This window comes from Pongo abelii, chromosome 19 (assembly GCF_028885655.2).
Source record: "Pongo abelii isolate AG06213 chromosome 19, NHGRI_mPonAbe1-v2.0_pri, whole genome shotgun sequence".
Taxonomy (NCBI): domain Eukaryota; kingdom Metazoa; phylum Chordata; class Mammalia; order Primates; family Hominidae; genus Pongo; species Pongo abelii.
This window is the reverse complement of record NC_072004.2, coordinates 4,335,620-4,359,045: the sequence shown is the minus strand read 5'-3', so window position 1 is coordinate 4,359,045 and position 23,426 is coordinate 4,335,620. Positions and strand designations below refer to the sequence as shown.

Below are 23,426 nucleotides of genomic sequence, written 5' to 3'. Positions count from 1 at the left end.
GAGACACAGCCGGGAAGGCTGGCAGGCAGGAGGGCTGAGGTGAGCACTGGGGGGCCATGGAGCTGGCAGCAAAGCCCGTGGTCTATCAGAAGCTGCTGCCCCAGGAACCAAGCTTGGAGTCGGAGGAGGAAGTGGAGGAGGAGGAGACATCAGAGGTGCTGATTCCAAACCCCTGGAGGCACCAGGACTCTTCCAGGTAAGTAAGGGAAGGGTCTGGGCACCAGGCTCCCCAGGCTTGAGGTTGGCAAGTCCCTCTCTCTGGATTCCCTCAGGGGTACCAAGCAACTCCCCGCTGGGTTTAGCTCCAGACACTGTACGATCGATTTGGGGGAAAACCTAGGCTGTAGCCCTAGACTTGGCCTGACCCAATCAAAAGTCTGTGCATCTGGAGGGACATTTGTACCAAGCCAGCCTCTGTCCCATCTGCTGCTTTGTCAAAGGTCCCCAGCCCCCAAGTCCTGGTGCAGGAGGCACCTGCTGGGCAGGTTGGGGCCTGGCTACACCTGGCTGGGCCTGCTCCCCAGCCCCTTCTCTCCTGCCTGCCACACCCACTGGGCCTCCCTCCCACCTGATTGGACTCTGCCCCTCCAATCTCCCCTCCAGGGGCTCCCTCCCTAGCTAGGCTCATTTTCCCCAAGTGCTTTCCCATCTCCATGTCTTTGCCCAAGCTGTGCCTGCTGCCAAGAAGCCCTTTCTCCTTGGCCAACTTGTGCTCCTCTTGCTAAATCAAACCTTTTGGGAAACATTCCCTGGGGTCTCTTGGGGTCCTTGGGCATCCCTCCGTCCCAGCCGTGGCTCAGGACACCCCCCCCTCTGCAGGAACAAGGCTGGCGGGCTGCCCGGAACCTGGGCCCGTGTAGTGGCAGCCCTGCTGCTGCTGGCTGTTGGCTGCTCTCTGGCTGTGAGGCAGCTCCAGAATCAGGGCAGCTCCATAGGAAGCTTGGGCTCTGTGGCCCCTCCACCCGGCGGACACTCCCACGGTCCTGGTGTATACCACCATGGTGCCATCATCAGCCCTGCAGGTCAGTCAGTGCTGGGGGCGGCTTGGGGGAGGGGAGGGTCAGAGGTCACCGGCCCAGCCCCCATCCTTGCTGCATGACAGTGCCTTCCTTGCTGCAGTCACATGCTCCCACCTAGGCCGAGAGCTGCTTGTTGCCGGGGGCAACGTCGTGGATGCTGGAGTTGGAGCTGCATTGTGCCTGGCAGTGGTGCATCCTCATGCCACAGGGCTAGGTCAGTGACCCCTGACCCCAGACTGCAACCCCAACCCACAGCCTGATCAGTGACCTGGAACTTAGGGAGTCAGTAGCCCTGACCTCAAGGCTGCTAAGTGAGCAGGACTTAGGGTTTGGGCGGCAGTCCCAACCCCAGGCTATGACCCTTGAGCCCAGGTCTGTGGAACCTTGACCTCAGGCCTGGTCAGTAACTCCTGATCCCAGGCTCAGTCAAGGGATCTTGACTGAAACAAGTCAGTGACCCTTGACCTGCGGCTGCTGAGTGACCCCTCTGTCTCCTGCAGGTGCCATGTTTTGGGGCCTCTTCCACGATAGCTCCTCAGGCAATTCCACGGCCCTGACATCAGGTCCAGCACAGACCCTGGCCCCTGGCCTGGGGCTGCCCACGGCTCTGCCCACCCTGCACCTGCTGCACGCACGCTTCGGCCGCCTGCCCTGGCCACGCCTGCTAGTGGGCCCCACCACGCTGGCTCAGGAGGGCTTCCTGGTGGACACACCCCTGGCAAGGGCTCTGGCGGCTCGGGGCACCGAAGGCCTCTGTCCACTACTTTGCCATGCTGATGGGACGCCCCTGGGCGCTGGGGCCCGAGCCACCAACCCACAACTGGCAGCTGTGCTTCGCAGGGCAGCCCTCGCTCCCACCTCAGACCTTGCTGGGGATGCTCTACTGAGTCCGCTGGCGGGAGACCTGGGGGTGGAGGTGCCCTCGGCTGGGCCCAGGCCCACTTTGGAACCAGCACGGCAGCTACCTGTGCCCCAGGGCATCCTGTTCACCACCCCCGGTCCCTCAGCTGGCCCAGAACTGCTGGCACTGTTGGAGGCAGCCCTGCGCTCCGGGGCGCCCGTCCCTGCCCCCTGCCCACCATTCCTGCAGACTGCTGTGAGCCCCGAGAACAGCGCCCTGGCTGCCGTGGACAGCAGCGGCTCTGTGCTGCTTCTCACCTCCTCGCTCAACTGCTCCTTTGGCTCTGCACACCTGTCCCCAAGCACTGGGGTTCTGCTCAGCAACCTGGTGGCCAAGTCTACCAGTAGTGCCTGGGCCTGCCCCCTCATCCTCCGTGGCAGCCTGGATGACACAGAAGCTGATGTGTTGGGGCTTGTGGCTTCAGGGACCCCTGATGTGGCCAGGGCCATGACTCACACCATACTCAGCCATCTGGCGGCAGGGCCCCCAACCCAGGCCCAGCACCAGCACCAGGGGCAGCAAGAACCAACAGAGCATCCCAGCACTTGTGGCCAAGGGACCCTGCTCCAGGTGGCAGCCCACACAGAGCACGCCCATGTCTCCAGCATCCCCCATGGCTGCTGCCCCTTCCAGGGGTTCTAACAGGATGGGGGTGGGTCTGGCAGAAGGCAGAGTTATCTGAAGCTTGGGGGCAGGAGCAGACACAGCAGCAATGGAGTGTGCACCCGCAGGGTGTGGTGGCTCACACCTGTAATCTCAGCACCTTGGGTGGTCAAGGCAGGAAGATACCTTGAGGCCAGAAGTTTGAAACCAGCCTAGACAACATAGCAAGATCTCGTCTGTACGAAAAATTTAAAAATTTGCCAGGGGCGGTGGCACATGCCTGTTGTCCCAGCTGCTTGGGAGGCTGAGGCAGAAGCTCGCTTGAGCTCAGGAGTTCAAGGCTGCAGAGAGCTAGGATCACACCACTGCACTCCAGCCTGGACAACAGAGTGAGACCCTGTCTTTAAAATAATAATAATAATAATAATAATAATAATAATAATAATAGCTGGGTGCGGTGGCTCATGCCTGTAATCCCAGCACTTTGGGAGGCCAAGGCAGGTGGATCACCTGAGGCTAGGAGTTCGAGACCAGTTTGGGCAACACGGTGAAACCCTGTCTCTACTAAAAATACACAAAATTAGCTGGGCATGGTGGCAGGCACCTGTAATCCCAGCTATTCAGGAGGCTGAGGCAGGAGAATCACTTGAATCCGGGAGGTGGAGGTTGCAGTGAGCCAAGATCGCACCATTGCAACCCCACCTGGGCAACAAGAGGGAAACCCTGTCGAAAAAAAAAAAAGAGTGTATATTTATTATGTGCTCACTGCTGGCTCAGGCCCCAACCTCTGGCCTTTTCAGTTACCTAGACTTGAGTTCTGGCATCCAGAGCTAACACAATCATTCTTCAGACCACCCACACTGGATGGAATCTCTGGCTGTTTTATCAGCTAAGAACATCAGGGTAATAAGGAAAAAGCAATAGGGCCTGGGGCTAGCACTGGGTTCAGATCCAGCTTTCAGGAGGACAGGGGAAAGAGTGCAGAGCCTCTGCCTAGGCCCTGGGCCCCACGAAGCAGGACAGGCAGAGCCCAGGGTACTGTTGGCATCTCTGTCCTTCCCTTCAGGACACCCCTTACCTATCTTCCTCAACCAGACTGGGTACAAAATAAAGATCAAGTCTCCCGGAAACCAAGCACCATTCCTGCTTCTTGGTTAATTTTCCAACAGCTTTTGAAGCAACTGGAGTCAGGGCTTCCCTGATGGGCAGCACAGGTGACCAACAACCAGAGAGGGGAGAGCCTGGGTTGATATCTTTCAGCTTCCCCCTGCTCCGCTCACCTCCTGCCTCCTGGGGCACCAGATGTGCAAGGTGAATGTTTTCATTTCACTTTCTAGAACAGATAACAAAGCAGGGAAGTAGTTGAGAGGGTGAGAAGGCGCCCCAGGGGCTTGGGTACAAAAGGGTTGGAGTTGAGCGTGTGGAAATTCAAGGTGAAGGTTAGCCCTGACCTCCCCGAAGGGTTAGGTCCTCTCTGGACCACAGCGCTCTATAAACAGCTTCTCAAACCAAGAAGCGAGGGTGACCAGTAGCAGTTCCCCTCCCCTGCCATTGTAAAAGGCTTCTCTGATTTAATAGACCGTTTGATCCCACCACCTCTACCTCCCACTCCCAAGAAAATTCTTCTCCGTAATGGCACCACAATGTACCCGGTTATTTTAGTCCCAAACCTGGCATCCCCCTCATTTCCTCTCCCCCGACATCCAACTCCATCACCCACACCACCTGCTCCACATCAGCCCAAATCTGACCTGTTCTCATTTTCCCTGGGTCCAGTCCACCACTGTCTCTAAATGGTCTTCCCGTGCTTCCACCTGCGCAGACCTACAGTCCATTCCCCACACAGCAGCCAGCATCATCTTGTTAAAATGTAAATCGGATCCAGGCCTGCCCCTGCATTAAACTCACCAGTGACTTCCCATCACCCTCAGAATGAAATCCTAGCCCGGGGCCCCATGCAACCTTGCTTCTCGCCAGCCTCAGCCCCTCCAGCCCTGGGCCTTTGTAGTTGCAAGGCTTGGGATTTCGTCCCCTTAGATCCTTGCAGGAGTACGGGGGAGGGGGGCCCTTCTTGTCACTCAGCTCTCATCCCAAATGCCACTTCCTCACAGAGGCTTTCTCTGACCAACCTCTCAAATCATTATTGTAGACCCTATTGAATAGTAATTAGCCGTGTTTTTAACGAGTGATGTATTCACGTTCCAGCATCTAAAAGGCTCCTTCTGACCCTTGCATTCCTAATTCTCCTCATAATTATGATCTTTTTGAATGCATTTGGCTCCGTGTTCCTCCACGAGAGCAGAGGCTTTGTTTCAACCGCCTAGCACGGCACGCCAGCAGGAGCCCAGTAATTGTTGAATGGCTCAATGTTCTGAGCGCAGGGGCCGCTCTGGGACGAGGCGGATCGAAGTGCTACACCTCGGTTTGTTTCCGAGATGGGCCCTTAGAAACGCCCCCATGGGGCTCCAAAGGGGCAGATGCCACAGCCGCCTGGGCAGAGCGGGTGTGAGCAGAAGGCTGGGAAAGACCACGCGCCGCTAGGCGAGGGACTTCCGCTCAGAGCCAAGGCGGAAATGCCGCTCTTTCTTTGGCCCCGTCCCTCTTGGTTGCCCCGTTCCTCTTGGTTCCCCCGCCCCTCCTGGTTCTTCCGCCTCCGAGCCGACACAAACCGGTGCGCATGCGCCGCGCCCTGACCTGGAAGCGGCTGGGGCGGGAGCACACGTGTTTCGTGTTTCGGTGAGTGTGGCGGAGATGGGGAGCCGGGACCCCGCCGAGCCGATGTCGCTTGGAGAGGCGACGCAGAGTGGCGTCCGGCCTGCCGACCGCCATGGCCTATTGAAGCACAGTCGCGAGTTCTTGGACTTCTTCTGGGACATTGCGAAGCCTGAGCAGGAGACGCGACTTGCGGCCACGGAGAAGCTGCTGGAGTATCTGCGCGGCAGGCCGAAGGTGGAGTGGCGGGGTCTGGGGCAGGGGCTGCGCATATCCCGGCAAGGAAGCGGCGGCGGGCCCAGGGATTTGGGACTGGGGGCACGTGGTCGCGAACCTGGATGCCAAGGTGCGCGGGGGCGTGCACCTTGTTGTCACCATTGAACACGAGGGTGTGCTTGGTTCCGCAGGGGTCCGAGATGAAATATGCCCTGAAGCGTCTAATCACGGGACTTGGGGTCGGGCGAGAAACAGCCCGGCCCTGCTACAGTTTGGCCCTGGCACAGGTGAGGTGGTGCTCCTGGCAGGGTCCCAGCCATCCAGGTCAAAATGGTGGGGTGTGAGGAGGGCGGGTGTGGTGTCTCAGCTGTGGCGGAGGGGCAGCCCGAGAGAGAGGTCGGGAGTGGCAGAGCTGACTGGAGGCCAATCTGAGGGAGGCCTCCTCACGAAGGTGGAGAAGGTGTGAGCAAGGCCTGGACAGGTTTTCTATTTGGTGCTTGGGTTGCCCGGCCTCTTAGGTACACTTGCTGGGAGCAGTGAGCGCTGGGTGGGCTCCCTTAGGCCTGCAGAGGCATTCAGCTGATTGGAGTAGACCACTCTCTGACGAGCCTTGACAAGGGGCAGAGCAATAAAGACCCAGGCCTGCAGGATCAGCCTGAGGGGAGCTCAGACCAGGTGCGGAGAGAAGACCCAGTGGCTGAGCATTTCAGACTAATAATCTAGGGACCATAGAAGGTGGGACTAGGGACCTGAGGCTTCTTGGGAGAAGTTGAAGGGGGAAGGGAGGTTAAGGTTTGTGAAGATGTAGCTGGGCCACTCTCCTGAACCCTCTTCCTCCTGCCACACAACTCCTGGCAGCTGTTACAGTCTTTTGAAGACCTCCCCTTGTGCAGCATCCTGCAGCAGATACAAGAAAAATATGACCTGCATCAGGTGAAGAAGGTGAGAGTGGGGCCAGGGAGGTCAGGAGCCCCAGGGTTGGGAGGCTTGGGAAATGGGGAGTCCCAGGGCCCCTCATGCCTGTGCCTGGAATCCTTTTCTAGGCAATGCTGAGACCTGCTCTCTTTGCAAACCTGTTTGGAGTGCTCGCCCTCTTTCAGTCAGGCCGGCTGGTGAAGGTAAGAGCTTTGGAGGGACTGGGGGAATGTAGGCTGGCTTGGGATGGGTGGGAGACAGTAGTTTGCCCTGCTCATACCCTCTATCCCTCTGTGGGGATCAGGACCAGGAGGCACTGATGAAGTCGGTGAAGCTGCTGCAGGCCCTGGCCCAGTACCAAAACCACTTGCAGGAGCAGCCCCGGAAGGCCCTGGTGGACATCCTCTCCGAGGTATGAGCTCACCAGCTGTGCGGGCTCGGGCAACACTTCCCGTTACAGAGCCATCAGAGGGGCTTGGATGAGAATCTGAAATAGCACTGTTCCATAGAAATACAAAGATGTATAATTTGAAGCGTTTCAGTGACTTCGTTGAAAAGGTAAAAAGAAACACGTGTCATTTAGTAACGTTTTACTTCATCTGGTATATCAAAAATATTATTTCAATCTGCATTGGTATAAAAAACTGTTGAGATATCTTACACTCTTTTTGTCAGGTCGTCTCCAAAATCCAGTGTGTATTTTACACTTAGGCACATCCCTGTTCAGATGAGCCACCTTTCAAGTGCTCAGCAGCCCTGTGTGGCTGTGGCTACCGTATTGGGCAGTGCAGCTCTAGAACTGTGCCTAGCACGTGGCAAGTATAGAAAACGTTTGCTATTGCTATCCTGGTCAAGGCTGGCCCCTTGTGGGCCTCCACTGTCCGACTTGGGAAGGTAGCACCGTAGGCCTTTTTGCCACTGAAGAGAAAGGCAGGGGCTGGCAGGTCCCCAGTCCAGGGCTTACTGTGCAGTCTTGACCTCAGAGCCAGAAGTACCTGAATTCGAATCCCAGCTCTCCACCTAGGGCTCCTTGTGTATGAAATGAGCTAGTCCTCTGAAATACCAAAAAAAGGAATTAAAAGGGTAGCTTTGACCGGGCACGGTGGCTGACGCATGTAATCCCAGAACTTTGGGAGGCCGAGGTGGGCGGATCACTTGAGGTCAGGAGTTCAAGACCAGCCTGGCCAACATGGTGAAACCCCATCTCTACTAAAAATACAAAAATTAGCTGGGTGTGATGGCGCACACCTTTAATCCCAGCTGAGGCAGGAGAATTGCTTGAACCCGGGAGGCGGAGGTTGCAGTGAGCCAAGATCACACCACTGTACTCAGCCTGGGTGGCAAAGTGAGACTCTGTCTTGAAAAAAGGGGGGCAGGTACCTCTGGGGGCCAGTTAGTGTCAGTGGGATGCTTGTCAAAAACTCTGCTGCCTGGGAATTTGAGTTTTTGTTAGCAAATGGCCTCTGATGACTCTGGTGCCTCACCAGGTGGCCCTGTGTCGGGAGCAGGTAGAACAGGATCCACCAGGCTCACCCCGCAGAGGAAGCCATGATTTCTTCTCTCTCCATCCTTAGGTCTCGAAGGCCACATTGCAGGAGATCCTGCCAGAGGTCCTCAAAGCTGACTTGAATATAATACTCAGCTCCCCTGAACAGCTAGAGCTCTTCCTCCTGGCCCAGCAGAAGGTGCCCTCCAAGCTCAAGAAGCTGGTGGGATCCGTGAACCTATTCTCGGATGAGAATGTTCCCAGGTGTGATGGAGGTGGGCGGATTTGCCCTCCCTGGGGCCAAGGGACTGCATCTGGCCAGGCCCAGATTTGTCGTGTGGCCTGGGGGTGTCCTGGCTGCTCTTGGCACCCTGGCCCTTGCCTGTGAGGCGAGTGTTCCGTGAGTCCCTTGCCCTCTGCAGGCTGGTGAACGTGCTGAAGATGGCCGCCTCCTCTGTGAAGAAGGACCGCAAGCTGCCCGCCATCGCTCTGGACCTGCTCCGCCTGGCGCTCAAGGAAGACAAGTTCCCACGGTTCTGGAAGGAGGTGGTAGAACAAGGGCTGCTGAAGATGCAGTTCTGGCCAGCCAGGTGCGGCGACGTGTGTCCTCTCTCGGCCCCCTTCCCTGTCTGTGAAGTGGGCTGGGCCACTAGTCCTGAGGTCACCACCAGGGGGACCAAGGGCTCTGACCAGGCTCTGTCCCACACCCCCTTAGCTACCTGTGTTTCCGCCTGCTGGGCGCGGCCCTGCCCCTGCTGACCAAGGAGCAGCTGCAGCTGGTGATGCGGGGAGATGTGATCCGCCATTACGGGGAGCACGTGTGCACTGCTAAGGTGGGTAATGCCCGTTGTAGCTCGACACTGCCAGAAAGGCTAGACATGGAGCTCTCCCTGCCAAGAAGGGGAATCAGGCACCTCGGGGGCTTGGCTAGAGCCATGGGTGTCCCCTCCGTCTGGGTAGTGAGCTGCCTGAACCCCTTCCCCTCGGACAAATGGTTTTTTTTTTTTTTTTTTTTTTGAGATGGAGTTTTGCTCTTGTCGCCCAGGCTTGGAGAGCAGTGGTGAGATCTTGGCTCACTGCAACCTCTGCCTCCCAGGTTCAAGTGATTCTCCTGCCTCAGCCTCCTGAGTAGCTGGGATTACAGGCGCCCACTACCATGCCCAGCTAATTTTTGTATTTTCGGTAGAGACGGGATTTTGCCATGTTGGCCAGGCTGGTCTCGAACTCCTGACCTTAGGTGATCCACCTGCCTTGGCCTCCGAGACTGCTGGGATTACAGACGTGAGCCACCGTACCTGGCTTCCCTCTGACAGTTTTGATAAGGTCAGGCCCTTCTGCCAGCAGGCCCCCTCGTGGGCATGGATAGCCAGCGCCCCCACCCATGTTGCAGTGATGAGAACAGTCGTCATCACCATCTTTGGGCACCAGTGAGCCTGGTGCCCAGTAAGTGCTGCTGGGTTGACTTCTCACCAGCTCATTTTATCTTTGCAACGAGTTTCAGAGAGCTGTCATTCTGGGTGAGGGGGCAGACTTGAAGTATCAGGCAGTGGTTAAGAGCTTGGGTTGGACGGTGGTGCACACCTGTAGTCCCAGTTACTCAGGAGGCTGAGGTGGAAGGATCCCTTGAACCCAGAATTTTGACGCTGCAGTGAGCCATGATTGTGGCACTGCACTCCAGGGGCACAACTCTAAAAAATTAAAAGGAAAACAGCTTGGGCTGTGAAGCCAGACATTACCCCACTGGGAGCCTCTGACCCTGAGAAGTTATCTCTAGGTGTTCTTGTGTCTCACTGTATTCACCTACACAATGACAATATCGGCCAACTGCGAAGTGTTGCTAAAAATGCTAAGCTGCCGCCCAAAGAGGCGGAGCGTGGGTCCTGGCACGGAGTAAGCGCGTAAGAGGTGGTGGTTTTCGGTTCCGAAGATGACACGGCTAGGAATTGGCAGTGTGGGCTTTGAACCCAGGTCAGTCTCGCCTCTTAACTACCCCTCTACCCTGTGTTGAGCCGGGAGAACAGGCCGTCCCCGTCCAGCAAGACGGAGAGAAGGGCCTTCTGGGGCCGGAGGTGCTGAAGCTGGGGCAGTCAGACCCAGAGAGGCCTTGACGTCAGACAAAAGCACTGGGGTGACAGGGACTGTTGCAAGTTCAGGCGCAGCCTAGCTGTATACAACAGGAGATTTCCGGGGCTCGGTTTAACCTGTAGTGGGCACAAGCCTGCTGGGCTGTTGCCCGCCTGCCCCCTGGGCTGTTGGGCTGTTGCCCGCCTGCCCCCTGGGCTGTTGGGCTGTTGCCCGCCTGCCCCCTGGGCTGTTGGGCTGTTGCCCGCCTGCCCCCTGGGCTGTTGGGCTGTTGCCCGCCTGCCCCCTGGGCTGTTGGGCTGTTGACCGCCTGCCCCCTGGGCTGGTGGGCTCAGCGCCATGCCTAACTCTTGCAGCTCCCAAAGCAGTTCAAGTTTGCCCCAGAGATGGACGATTACGTGGGCACCTTCCTAGAGGGGTGCCAGGATGACCCTGAGCGGCAGCTGGCTGTGCTAGTGGCTTTCTCATCCATCACCAACCAAGGCCTCCCTGTCACGCCTACTTTTTGGCGGGTCGTGCGGTTCCTGAGCCCTCTGGCCCTGCAGGGCTATGTGGCCTGGCTGCAGGCCATGTTTCTCCAGCCAGACCTGGACTCCTTGGTTGACTTCAGCACCAACAACCAGAAGAAAGCCCAGGATTCATCGCTCCATGTGTGAGTGGACCTTGGGGGAGGACACCTAATTTAGGAGTTAGCTTCCTAGGCCTGCAAAGCCCCGCGACCCGAGCCCGCCCTCCACAGCGTCCTGGCAGAGCCCAGCGACCCGAGCTGCCCTCCATAGCGTCCTGGCAGAGCCCAGCGACCTGAGCCTGCCCTCTACAGGGTCCTGGCAGAGCCCAGCAACCCGAGCCCGCCCTCCACAGCGTCCTGGCTCTAAACCATGAGAGGAGCGAGGGGGAAGAGCCTTAGCTCTCATATGAGGCCTCAGTTTACTTGTGTGTCCCCACACTGGCGATTGGGATGGGGAGATCTTGGATTCCTGTCTCCGAGATCAGGCAAACGAATGTCCTGTTTTTCCGGTTTTTTTTTTTTTTTTTTTGAGACAGAATCTCACTCTCTCTGGCCTAAGCTGGAATGCAGTGGCGTGTGATCTCAGCTCACTGCAACTTCTGCCTCCTGGGTTCAAGCAATCAAGCGATTCTCTGCCTCAGCCTCTCCAGTAGCTGGGACTACAGGCACCCGCCACCACACCCAGCTAATTTTTGTATTTTTAGTGGAGATGGGGTTTCACCATGTTGGCCAGGCTGGTCTCGAACTCCTGACCTCGAGTGATTGGCCAGCCTTGGCCTCCCAAAGTGCTGGGATTACAGGTGTGAGCCACTGGGCCCAGCCTGTTTTTGCCAGTTGTAAGTGGCTCATATGACCTCGCCTCCTGCCCCGCTAGGCCTGAGCGAGATGTGTTCCGGCTGAGGAAATGGATCATTTTTCGATTGGTGAGCATTGTGGACAGCCTGCACCTGGAGATGGAGGAGGCCTTGACTGAGCAGGTGGCCAGGTAAGAGCTGTGCTGGAGCCCCAGCTTCCCATGGGTGTGTGGCCAAGGAATCGGGCCCCTTAACTCGTCCTAGTTTGCATCCCCTGGAGCCAGAAGCGTTTGGGTTGAGTCATCAGTGGGGAGCAGGCGCAAGGGGACTTGGGAATTCCTCAGGAACCCATGAAGGGAAGGGGCCCAGGAGGCACCCCAGCTGCAGGGGCCTAAAAGGTTCAGATGTGCTCTGCATGCCCTGCAGGCAGCTTTTGCACGTGGGAGGTGTCAGGGAAGCCTTCTGCCCCACACTTGCCTCGTCTGTGCCAGTGCAGAGCCGGGTGTTCACGTCACCCTCAACATGCACGGTTGCAAGAGGGGGCTGCCCCGTGTTTGCAGGAGCAGTGACCTGATTCGGCCATGACCACACAGCCTCCCATCTGTTGGTTCCTTGGGAGGGGCACTGATTCTCTCTCTCCAGCTCGGGTTAAACCGCGTTCAGCTGGGGATCCAGACCAGAGAAACGGCCCCTTCCCATCCTAGCCCAGCCCCTTCCAGCCTTGCCCGTCAGGCCCCCGAGGATGGTACCCAGGGCAGAGGGGCTCCTCCTCCTCCTCCTGGCCTTGTACCCTCAGTGGTGCCATCCAAGGAGGGGAGCCTGTAACAACCAATGGCAGTGAATGGCAATGGCCGCTCTCCTGCCCTCCCCAGGTTTTGTTTGTTCCACTCGTTCTTTGTCACAAAGAAGCCCACATCCCAGATCCCTGAGACAAAGCAGCCGTTCTCCTTCCCTTTGGAAAGCCAGGCCCGAGAGGCTGTCAGCAGTGCCTTCTTCAGGTGAGTCTTGGGCAGCCCAGGAGAGGTCCGAAGGTGGTAAGGCCTTGAGGGTGCCTGCTCCCTCCAGGTCCCCTAAGCTGGGAACAACGGCAGAGGCCCCCGGAGTTCTAGTAGGTCTTGGAGAGGTGGGAGACTGAGCCCTGGGGAGGGCGGAGGGGGGCGGCTACATTCACTCATCTGGTCTGGTGACCCCAAGCCCCACCCCTCGCCCAGTCTGCTGCAGACCCTCAGCACGCAGTTCAAGCAGGCACCGGACCAGACCCGGGGTGGGCAGCCCTGGACCTACCGCCTGGTGCAATTCGCAGACCTCCTGTTGAATCACAGCCACAACGTGACCACCGTGACACCCCTCACGGCGCAGCAGCGCCAGGCCTGGGACCGGTGAGCACGTGGGATTTCCAGGGGGCGGGCAGGACGCTGCAGTCTGACTGGCGCGGGGGCCTGGGAATCCGCCTGTCTCCCCGCAGGATGCTGCAGACTCTGAAGGAGCTGGAGGCCCACTCTGCAGAGGCCAGGGCTGCTGCCTTCCAGCACCTTCTGCTCCTCGTGGGCATCCACCTCCTCAAGGTACTGGGGCTTGGGAGGGAGGGGCCATGAGCCTGGGGTTCTGTGGCACAATGGGCCCCCTACCGAGAGGCTTGAGGGCCGTGCTGCCGAGAGGCTGGAGGGCTCTGCGGGTTTCCAGGAAAGGCTCTGGGGGAGTTAAGTTGGGAGGTTTTTGAAGCCAACCTCATTACAGGTGGAAACATCCCTCCGGCCACTTAGTGGCACCAGCTGGTGTCCTAGGCTTTCCGTGCAGGGTCTGTCGTAATCCCCACAGCTTTGAGGCAGACACCCCCTCTCCATGTTTGACATGGAGAAACTGAGACTCAGAGGCAAAGGAGCTTGCACTGTACCCCCAGCTGTGGGAACACCTTCTTGGCGACGGGCCGTCCCGCTCGGTTCTGCCCATCAGGAAGCCCTGACCACATTCGAGGCTCAGCACCCTGATTTCTTTTGAGTTTTCTTCTCGTGACATAGGAGGCTCTTATCGGGGCTGCTTCAGGTCTTACGTAGCCTGGGTAGGTGGGTCTCTCGCTTGCTCCCGTCTGGCCGCTTGACTGTGGTTGCCTTATTTGCCAGCTTTGGTTATTCTGAGCCCAGCATGTGGGTGAGCTGTTTGGGGAAAGGTTGGCCACGATGCCCCTTCCGATTCTTGGTGTCAGGCTTTTGATAGCAGCAGAGCCCTAGTGATTCTAGGACACATGTGGAGCCTGCCCCCAACCTTGGGATCTCTGAACTTGACTTGGACAGAGGAGGCTGCAGTTTGCTGTGTCAGAACCTTAGATAAAAGGTGCAGCCCTGGCCGGGCACGGGGCTCACACCTGTAATCCCAGCACTTAGGGAGACCGAGGTGGGTGATCACAAGGTCAGGAGTTCAAGACCAGCTTGGCCAACATGGTGAAACCCCTTCTCCACTAAAATACAAAAATCAGCCGGCTGTGGTGGCAGGTGCCTGTAATCCCAGCTACTCGGGAGGGTGAGGCAGGAGAATTGCTTGAACCTGGGAGGCAGAGGTTGCACTGAGCCGAGATGATACCACTGCACTCCAGCCTGGGTGACAGAGCAAGATTCTGTCTTAGAAAAAAAATAAAAAGGCGCAGCCCAGAGAAGGACGGGGACCTGCTTGGGCACACAGCCTGGGAGCCGGAGAGCAATGACAAGGGCTTTGGGCTGCTTTGTCCCACCCTGGCCTAAACGTTCAAGCTGCTGACTGCATGATGAGGGGGCAAGTCTGCCTTTTAGGTACCAAAGATCACATAGTTTTCCAGAGCTCCTGCACACGCACATGCGCACACCACGCCACCTTCACTCGAGTCTGGGGTTATCCCCAGTCAGATGAGTTCAATGTAATTAAATGAGTTAAAACTAATGACTTTCAATTCTGTCTCTCATGCCAAGCCAAGCATGGAGGGAATAATCTAGAATTATGAATTGGGGGCTGGGGCTTGCTGGCTTCTCTGGGCCCCTGACCATCCTTGTCAGGCTCTGCTTCTCTTGTCAAAGGGGGAGTTGGACTCCTTGTTCCCTGTAGGCTTTTGGATCCTGTAACTGCGTATTAGGTGTAAAAAAGCCCTCAGCTAGCCGGGCGCGGAGGCTCACGCCTGGAATCCCAGCACTTTGGGAGGCCAAGGTGGGGGGCGGGGGTGGGGGGGTGGATCACGAGGTCAGGAGTTCAAGACCAGCCTGGCCAACATGGTGAAACCCCATCTCTACTCAAAATACAAAAATTAGCTAGGCATGGTGGTGCACGTCTGTAATCCTAGGTACTTCGGAGGCTGAGGCAGGAGAATGACTTGAACCGGGGAGGCAGAGGTTGTGGTGAGCCAAGATCAGACCACTGCACTCCAGCCTCAAAAAAAAGCCCTCAGCTCTCGGGGTGTCCAGCTGGGGTCTTCCATTCTGGATTGTGGGGGTGACTGGCCAGGGCGGGCCAGTGGCTGGGGTGTTGAAGGCTTTTGATGCCACTGCTCCCATTTGGCCAGCCGCTCGCCTGGCTTAGCAGGGCTGAGGACAGGGCCTGGCCCCAGTGTGTGTCCTACCCTGCTCGCAGTCCCCTGCAGAGAGCTGTGACCTGCTGAGCGACATCCAGACCTGCATCAGGAAGAGCCTGGGAGAGAAGCCCCGCCGGAGCCGCAACAAGGCCATCGGTGGGTCCTTACTCCTGGGACAGGGTGTGTCCTTGGTCACGAGAGGGACTGGAGTGGTGCGGCGGGGTCACAGTCCCCTATCTGGGCTCAACCCCTCCCTCTTGCAGACCCCCAGGAGCCCCCGTGGGTAGAGGTGCTGGTGGAGATCCTGCTGGCCCTGTTGGCCCAGCCCAGCCACCTCATGCGCCAGGTGGCCCGGAGCGTGTTTGGCCACATCTGCTCCCAGCTGACCCCGCGTGCCCTGCAGCTAATTCTGGATGTGAGTTGGGACCTTTGGGAGTGGAATGTGGGCTGGGGCTCACTGAGCAGTGAGCTATACCAGGGGTGCTGCGTCAGCCTCCAGCCTCCCACCTCCCGCCTCCCTGCCGGGAGCCTGTGGCCGGTGGGAGGGGTCTCAACGAGGCCTTGGCCTGGCCTGGCCACCTCTCCTAGGCTCTGTTTTCTTCTGGGAAGTGGAGGCCTTTGGCCAAGGCTGGGTGGGGCCCAGAGAGGAGGGCGGGGGCTGCAAATGGGTCAGTGGCTGGCACCCCTCCCCAGGTGCTGAACCCTGAGACCAGTGAGGATGAGAATGACCGCGTGGTGGTGACGGACGATTCTGATGAGCGGCAGCTGCAGGGTGCAGAGGTGCTGCCAGCGCAGACTGGGCGGGGGCGGTGGGGAGTGGGACGATCGGGGAGGTGTGTGACGCGCCTGCCTCTACCACACAGGACAAGAGCGAGGAAGGTGAGGAAAACAGAAGCTCAGAGAGTGAAGAGGAGAGTGAGGGGGAGGAGAGCGAGGAGGAGGAGCGCGACGGGGATGTGGACCAGGGCTTCCGGGAACAGCTGATGACCGTACTGCAGGCTGGGAAGGCGCTGGTGAGTGGTGGGGGAGGTGGTGGGGGGCGGCCAGGGAGGGCTTGGGTGTCCCCGTGTTGTGTGCCTGCCCGAGGCTAGGCTGACCGCTGGGCCTCTGTCCCTCAGGGTGGAGAGGACAGTGAGGACGAGGAAGAGCTGGGGGACGAGGCCATGATGGCCCTGGACCAGAGCCTCGCCAGCCTCTTTGCCGAGCAGAAGCTGCGGATCCAGGCCCGGCGAGACGAGAAGAACAAGCTGCAGAAGGAGAAGGCGCTGCGGCGCGACTTCCAGATCCGGGTGAGCCTGGGGGCAGGCCGCACCCACCACTGCCTCCCTGTGCACCCACCCCCGCCTCCCTGTGCACCCACTCCGCCTCCCTGTGCACCCACCCCCGTGTTGCTGATCTGTCCACCTGGCCGCAGGTGCTGGACCTGGTGGAGGTGCTAGTGACCAAGCAGCCCGAGAATGTCCTGGTCCTGGAGCTGCTGGAGCCGCTGCTGAGCATCATACGGCGCAGCCTGCGCAGCAGCAGCTCCAAACAGGAGCAGGACCTTCTGCACAAGACGGCGCGCATCTTCATGTGAGCACGGGGGTGCAGGGCGGGCAGGTGTGGCCGGCAGCCACCAGGCGCAGGAGAGCCAGAGCTCTAGGCTTGCTGTCTGCACAGGAAGGAGAGAGCCAGGCTTCCAGCCTGGGCCCCTAGCTCGCAGGCTCACTGCTCAGCCCTAGAGGTACACGTCGCTCAGTGACTCCCACAGTCCTTGCTTCATCCCCACGTTCTCCCGACACAGTGCCAACAGTGCCCTGGAGCTGGGGACCATCCCTGCCCTTGACAGTCTCAAGTGGGGCTGTGCTGGGGTGGAGGGGGACAGTGGGTACACCTGTGGCAGGGGATACCCAACCCAGTCCTCGGAGGTGTAGCGTGCATGGGAGTTTGTGAGGCTGGGAGGCCTTGGGCAGGGCAGAAAGGGAGGAAGAGCATCCTGACGGGAGCCAGTCAGACACGCAGCCGGAAGCTCAGGCGAGCAGCGAGGCCACAAGCCCCTGCACCCTTGCAGGCCCTGACCCTAGCGGTGCTGGGGGCCACAGAGCCATTATCAGCAAGAGCATTGGCGTGGGGAAGGGTCTGAGTCTGGTTTCCCTTTTCAGAAGTGGCTGGCAGCGCGGAGAAGGGTTTGGGAGGGGCTGTGCTGGAGGCAGGGGGCCCAGGAGGGAGGCGGTGGCAGGCATCGAGAGACAGGCAGGCGCCAGGTAGACCTGCCTTCAGAGTTCAGGTGCTGGGGAGGTGAAGGCCTGGGAGCTGGGGCGCTGCGTGGGTAGTCAGGAGGGGTGGGGAGTGTGACTGGCAGTGCATTCTTCACAACCCCAGGCCCGCCCAGGCCACGCCTTCTCAGATAGTTCTGCCAGCGTGCGTGGACACTGTCATTTGTTGAGCATCCTGCTCCCATTGTGTCCCCGGCCCTGCAGGGCCACAGAGGGTTCTGAGCACGTGAACCCTTGTCTCACTTTATAAAAGGCCTGAAGGCCACTGCCCCACGAGAGACAAGCGTGGACAGGAGGGGTGCCCCAGGCAGGTGGTTGGCCATTGGTGCAGCCTCCACTCAGGGAGCTGTTCTGTTCTCCCCTGGAGTGCCCCTGTCACCCAAGCACTCTGAGCCCACATAGCTTCCAGGCAGCCTGCAGGCGGCCCTGGGCCCTCCTCTGTGGCCTGGGTCACCTGTGTCGTCTTCTAGGTCTGTTTCCCCACCTGTAAAGTGGGACTTGGGTTGGCTCTGCTTGGCGGAGCGGGGTGGACCGAGAATGTTCTGACCAGCTCTCGTCCTCACCACCCACAGGCACCACCTGTGCCGTGCCCGGCGCTACTGCCACGACTTGGGTGAGCGCGCAGAGGCCCTGCATGCCCAGGTGGAGCGGTTGGTGCAGCAGGCTGGCCGCCAGCCCGACTCCCCCACCGCCCTCTACCACTTCAACGCCTCTCTCTACCTGCTCCGGGTCTTGAAGGGCAACACTGCCGAGGGCTGTGTGCATGAGACACAGGAGAAGCAGAAAGCTGGCACTGACCCCAGCCCCATGCCCACGGGCCCGCAGGTGAGCAGGGCCTGGCCCAGGAGCAGCCCCAGGCATTTCACAGCCAGGGAGTGGAGGCCGGGACTTCCCCAGGGCCCAACCCTCAGCCTTCTGAAGGTAGGCCAGGCTCTGCTCCCATCCCAGGGACCCCTCTCCTGGCCTCACCCAGTTCGCTCTCCCCGGGCCTAGGCTGCCAGCTGCTTGGACTTGAACCTGGTGACCCGGGTGTACTCGACAGCACTGAGCTCCTTCCTGACTAAGCGCAACAGCCCACTCACAGTTCCCATGTTCCTCAGCCTCTTCTCCCGGCACCCGGTGAGTGTTGGGGCCTGCCCTGCTTCCTGAGGGTCCCTGCTCAGCCCAGCCTGCACCTCACAGCCCTTGTCACTCCCCACCAGGTGCTCTGTAAGAGCCTGCTCCCCATCCTGGTCCAGCATATCACAGGCCCGGTGCGGCCCCGTCATCAGGTAAGAGACTTCCCAGCTCCCAGCCCAGGGCCTGTCTGAATTAACCCGCTTAACCCTCCTCTGACTGGCTCTTGTGAGGCCCCAGAGCACTGTCCTGGTGAGCACGGGCACAGCCGTCCCTGCCCCACTGGCTTGGCTGTGGTACACGGTCTCTGAAGGGGGGTGGCTGTGCCCTGGCCCCCGCCACACAGTGAACACAGAGGAGCTGAGGGGGCAGGGCCGGCCTCACTCCTGCAGCCACTGCGGCCCATCTGGCCACACACAGGATGCCCCTGGTAGTGTCTGCTGTGGTGCCAGGGCTATTGGGGGCAGGCTGGAGGAAGATGGCACTAAGCCAATAATGGGCAGGAATTGTCCCAACCTGAGGTCCCACCTCTATCCAGCTGGGAGGCCTTGGTATCCCCACCTGCACACAAAGGCACAGGAGCAGGTGGTCACAGAGCCCAGAGCAGCAGGCAGCCTCGCATGCTGCCCACAGCAGTGCCTGGCAGGCCCCCGAACCCTCATGCATCTCTGAGCCGTGAGCACCCGACGTGCCGAGGCTCCTGCCACCCACCTTTGTCCACCCACAGGCCTGCCTGCTGCTCCAGAAGACCCTGTCCATGCGGGAGGTGAGGTCGTGCTTTGAGGACCCCGAGTGGAAGCAGCTGATGGGCCAGGTCCTAGCAAAGGTCACTGAGGTAACAGCCGGGGGGCGCCCTTTCCCCACCCCCTCAGAATCAGTTCTCTGGGAGACCGATCTCTGGGAAAGAAGTGAGGATTGGAGCCTGAGTCCAGAGTGGGGAGAACTGGGGTTGTCCCAGGAGATGGTCCCTGCCTCTGGGCTTTAGTCCCGGCTGGGAAACAGAAAGGCTTTGAGCAGCTCTCTGGAGTGCCTCAGCCTGGCCACCCTTCCCTAGAACCTGCGCGTGCTGGGGGAGGCGCAGACCAAGGCGCAGCATCAGCAGGCACTGTCCTCCCTGGAGCTGCTCAACGCTCTCTTCAGGACCTGCAAACATGAGGTGAGGCGGGGGCCCAGGCCCGGGTCGTGTTTGGGGGTTCCTCTTGGGGGCCTCGGGGCCTCCCGGGCAGCAGTGCCATGCGCAGGCTGGTCTGTGGGGATGGGGGTCATGTGGGGAAACTGAGTGCCTGGCCCAGGGCTCTGGGCTGTCATTTTGGGCAGTTACCGAACAATGGATGGGTGAGTGATTTGGGAAGGGGCTGTGCCACCCTGTCATCCTCCTGCAGGGCGGGGTGAGGGGATGGCACTGCCACATCCCGTGAGAAAGCCGAGAAGCGGCTGGCAGGGATGGAGACTGGAAGGGTTGGAGAAGATTCAGGGTGAGCAGCCAGGTTTCCAGGCCTGGCGCAGGCGTGTGGGCAGCCATCAGGGCAGGGCTGGGAGGCAGCTGGAGGTGGCCATCTGGGTCCCCCAGTCTGGCCCAGAGGGCAGGGTTTGGGAATCTTCAGCATAGGTGCTAGTCAGCCCTTGTGGAGGGAGAGCTTGCCAAGGGTGTGCTGGCAGGCAGAGGTGGGGCCCGGGACGGGGCCTTACAAAACTGGCTGATAGGAAGCCAGGAGAGCAGGGCTCTTGGAAGCTAGCGGATTCCAACAATAACCTATTCAGGATGTGCAGAAAGGTGGCAGGGGTGGGTGGGGAAGGGCTTTGGCAGCCCCGCGGTGATGGAGTGCTGGGGAGTGGCCCTCTTGGAGGTGGGTGGGCCAGGGCCACTGCTGGAGGGGAGGACACCGAGACTCTGAGACCAGGCCTTTGGCTATGGGAAGGAGGAGAACCAACACCTGGGGCGCGTGTTTGCTCCCTCGGTAAGAGACACGGATGACTTAACAGGCAGGAGAGGCTGAGGCCAGGAGGGGGCAGGGGTCACCGATGAGGCAGCAACAGGGCAAAGGTGGGAAGACTGGGAGCCCGCGAGAGGCCCTGCCCTCTGTGGCCCCCACAGCTCTGCCTTCCCCCCTCTGCAGAAGCTGACCTTGGACCTGCCGGTGCTCCTGGGTGTGCTGCAGGCGCAACAGCAGAGCCTACAGCAGGGGGCACACTCCACCGGCCCCAGCCGCCTGCACGATCTCTACTGGCAGGCCATGAAAACCCTGGGAGTCCAGTAGGTTCTGGGAGGGAGACGCACACCTTGGGCGGGGGCTGGGAACACCCTCACGCTGCTGCACACGTACGCTACTCAAGTGCTTGCTTAGATGTGGGAGCTGTAGGACCCTCGCAGGACCCTCGCAGGAGCCTCACAGGGGCCTCCCAGGAGCCTCCCAGGACCTAGGGGCCTCAGAGGACCCTCACAGGATCCAGGTGGAGGTGGTGGTGGCGGTGGCTGTTGCCCTCGCTCGGCACTTTCTTACCTTGCTCACTTCCCTTCAGGCGCCCCAAGTTGGAGAAGAAGGATGCCAAGGAGGTCCCCAGTGCCACCCAGAGCCCCATCAGCAAGAAGCGGAAGAAAAAGGGATTCTTGCCAGAGACGAAGAAGCGCAAGAAACGCAAGTCGGAGGATGGCACACCTGCAGCCACCGGCGGGAGCCAGCCCCCCAACATGGGCAGGAAGAAGAGGAACAGGACAAAGGCCAAGGTCCCAGCCCAGGCCCAGGCAAACGAGATACCAGCCACCAAGAGTCCAGCCCCTGGTGCCCCCACCCTGAGCCCCAGCACCCCTGCCAAATCCCCAAAACTGCAGAAGAAAAACCAGAAGCTGTCTGAGGTGAATGGAGCTCCCGGGTCCCCCGCGGAACCTGCAGGCCAAAAGCAGCATCAGAAGGCTCTTCCCAAAAAGGGGGTCTTGGGCAAATCACCACTGTCCGCGCTGGCACGGAAAAAGGCAAGGCTGTCTTTGGTCATCAGGAGTCCCAGCCTGCTTCAGAGTGGGGCCAAGAAGAAGAAAGCGCAGCTGAGGAAGGCGGGGAAGCCCTGAGCACAGGTACAGGCCGCCCTCAGCCCCTGCCTCCATCTGCCTGAGACTCCTATTTTTTTTTTTAACCATGATTTTAATATGCAAGCTGTTTCTAAGGCGCCAGCTCTGCCACTGGGGAGGGTGGCTGTTGCCGCCTGCCCGGGCATCCTGCTCTGGCAAGCACAGCCTGAGCCATTCCTGCGGGGGTCCCAGGCTGCAGAGACCTCCCTGCCCCTGGTTCTGGGCTGGGACCCTGGCTCCAGGGCTCTGGTGTTCGCCTGGGTAGGTGCAGGTTGACGCACTGGCTGCAGGCTGGGTACAGGTATGACCATCTCTCGTGCCTGCCACCCCTTTGCCCCCAGGCTTTTTTGCTGTGAGGGAGCCACCGGGGGTGATTTAAATAGGTTTATTTCTTCATTTACAAGAGGAATATATTTGGCTTCTCTCTTAAGACTGAGATTCACAATCAATCAGCAGCTCTAAAAAATAAAGGAGCAGTTTGGCTTCCGGAAGGAAGAGGAGGCAACACTCGGACCTGGTTCTTGTACAACAAGAAAACATCGCTGGGGCCCCGCTGAGGCTGAGGCTGGAGTGGGGGTGGAGGCTGGTCTTTGGAGGATGCCACCCCCACCCCATCCTCTTGTCAGGCTCCCGGGGGTACCCCAGAGCTTGGTGGGTGAGTATTCCACTAGCTTACACACCACTGAAGCCACAGCCAGCCAGTAACTAAGGGGCAAGAAGAGCATTGTCCAAGCTGGCTCTCGGGGGTCTCCTATTAGCCACAAGGTCCCCCCCCCAACCCCCCCACCACCAGAACCACCGTGATTGCAGCAGAAGTGCAGGGAATGGGTGATGCAGGGGACTAAGCTCCCCCAAAGCGGGTTGGGGCTGGTGTGAAGTTGGCAGCTGCATCGTGGTGTGTGCATGGATGGGAGGTGGGTGATCGAAGGCCTGGCCCCCAGGGTCACATGGTGGAATGCCAGCAGCCAGTGTTTGGTTAGAGGCCGGCCTCTCCCGGGGCCTCAGCCTCAGCTCTGGGGCAGGAAGATTTGTGGATAGCTGCTTCCTCCAGCAGCCGGAACCCTGGCTACTGCCCCATGGATTCTGGGAATGCTCTCCTGGGCCCTGCCCCTGGAAAAGGCTCAGCTCAGCCTCGGGGAAGGAGTGGATTCCTGGCTTGGGGGGTGGTGGCAGGGAGAGGAGCCCTGTAGAGGTGGGCTGGTGTGCACCTCCCCAGAGGCCTTGAGCCTGGGGGCACAGGTGGTGTACAGCTGCAGCCAGGGCCTTCACGCCTGGTGATGCCAACTTGTTAGAACAGTCCCCATCTGGGACCTCAGGCTGGGAGCCAACCCGAGACAGTGAGACAGTGTCCTCCAGGGAGTACCCAGCGACTTGGGCGCCCAGCTTCATTTGCCAGGTTGAGTCCAATATCCCCAAGGTCCGAGGCCCAGCTGAGCAGTGGTCCCTGCACACCAGGCCCTCGCGTGAGCCTCAAAGCCGGGACTGCCGTCCTGAGGCCTGGGCCACCTGCTCTCTGTATGGTCCAGGGTCTGTTGAGTCTTCAAAGCTGCAGATCGTGCTCTGCCCAGCACGGTGTGTGGGAAAGTCCAGCCCCCTGGCCCTTCGTTCCAGCGAGGGCAGGGACTTGCCCAGGATCACATAAGCTGGTGGCAGGCCAGGCTCTCCCCAGACACTCACTTGGGGCTGTCTTCTTGCTTGGCCCCAGGGGCCCTGCAGCCCAAACCTAGGGCTGGGAATCTGTCCAACCGTGTGGCTCCAACACACACATCCTTCCAGGGCAACTGAGGACACAGCCTCTTCTTGATGCCAGGGCCACTCAGCAGGCCTGGGCCAGAGAGGGTGGTTGCCTAGCCGTGGATCACACAGAAAGCTTTGGGGCAGCCCAGCCGGTCCCTGATGCTGTAGGACACCTCCCAGACTAAGTGGGAGTGTGGGTTCTTCATTGTCCCAATGGCACCTGGGGAAAGGGGTGTCAGGTCAGTGGTGGGGCTTAGTGGGGCCCGTGCCAAGGCTGCCCTCCCTTCTTCCCTTTTCTTGCTGTTTGGAGACGCAAGCCTTCCCCTGGACTTGCGGCTGTGACTCTGGGTCTCATGCTGCTGGGAAGCTATAGCTCCCAGAGGGAAGGGCCAAGGAGTCAGGCCCTGGTACATCCAGGAGGATTTGGGAGAACAGAAGTCCGGACAGAGTGGGGAGTTCCTGGCCAGTCCTGGCCCTGACCTATGC

At 59.6% G+C, this 23,426-nt stretch overlaps 3 protein-coding genes across 4 annotated transcripts in view; 2 read left to right on the top strand and 1 right to left on the bottom strand.

Annotated features, from left to right (window-relative positions):
• Nucleotides 1-2,562, top strand: GGT6 (gamma-glutamyltransferase 6). Its single transcript, XM_002826868.4, has 4 exons — nt 1-196; nt 820-1,022; nt 1,120-1,233; nt 1,520-2,562. The coding sequence occupies exons 1-4, from the start codon at nt 57-59 to the stop codon at nt 2,560-2,562; spliced, it is 1,500 nt and encodes a 499-aa protein (XP_002826914.1). The 5' UTR covers nt 1-56.
• A 2,617-nt stretch (nt 2,563-5,179) lies between these two features.
• MYBBP1A (MYB binding protein 1a) lies at nt 5,180-21,708 on the top strand. Its single transcript, XM_024235248.3, has 26 exons — nt 5,180-5,472; nt 5,643-5,738; nt 6,310-6,393; nt 6,495-6,569; nt 6,671-6,778; nt 7,941-8,116; nt 8,275-8,442; nt 8,568-8,685; nt 10,291-10,586; nt 11,317-11,427; nt 12,109-12,234; nt 12,448-12,615; nt 12,702-12,801; nt 14,828-14,924; nt 15,032-15,183; nt 15,462-15,548; nt 15,632-15,781; nt 15,887-16,057; nt 16,183-16,340; nt 17,596-17,848; nt 18,017-18,142; nt 18,226-18,294; nt 18,867-18,974; nt 19,194-19,295; nt 20,257-20,393; nt 20,660-21,708. The coding sequence occupies exons 1-26, from the start codon at nt 5,275-5,277 to the stop codon at nt 21,201-21,203; spliced, it is 3,978 nt and encodes a 1,325-aa protein (XP_024091016.3). The 5' UTR covers nt 5,180-5,274; the 3' UTR covers nt 21,204-21,708.
• The window catches only part of SPNS2 (SPNS lysolipid transporter 2, sphingosine-1-phosphate), a 40,405-nt gene continuing 38,628 nt past the window's right edge, over nt 21,650-23,426 (bottom strand). For both annotated transcript variants that reach the window (XR_008515246.2, XM_009251154.4), the window contains exon 13: nt 21,650-23,160. The gene's annotated coding sequence lies outside the window, so the exon portion shown is untranslated. The remainder of the gene's footprint in view (nt 23,161-23,426) is intronic.

What these genes read in the sequence shown, in the direction of transcription:
- GGT6 (XM_002826868.4), top strand. Translation starts at nt 57, where the DNA reads ATGGAGCTGGCAGCAAAGCCCGTGGTCTATCAGAAGCTGCTGCCCCAG. An exon ending in AGGCACCAGGACTCTTCCAG is followed by an intron (nt 197 to 819) that starts GTAAGTAAGGGA and finishes CCCCCTCTGCAG; the next exon opens with GAACAAGGCTGGCGGGCTGC. An exon ending in TGCCATCATCAGCCCTGCAG is followed by an intron (nt 1,023 to 1,119) that starts GTCAGTCAGTGC and finishes TCCTTGCTGCAG; the next exon opens with TCACATGCTCCCACCTAGGC.
- MYBBP1A (XM_024235248.3), top strand. Translation starts at nt 5,275, where the DNA reads ATGGGGAGCCGGGACCCCGCCGAGCCGATGTCGCTTGGAGAGGCGACG. An exon ending in ATGCAGTTCTGGCCAGCCAG is followed by an intron (nt 8,443 to 8,567) that starts GTGCGGCGACGT and finishes ACACCCCCTTAG; the next exon opens with CTACCTGTGTTTCCGCCTGC. An exon ending in AAGACGGCGCGCATCTTCAT is followed by an intron (nt 16,341 to 17,595) that starts GTGAGCACGGGG and finishes CACCACCCACAG; the next exon opens with GCACCACCTGTGCCGTGCCC.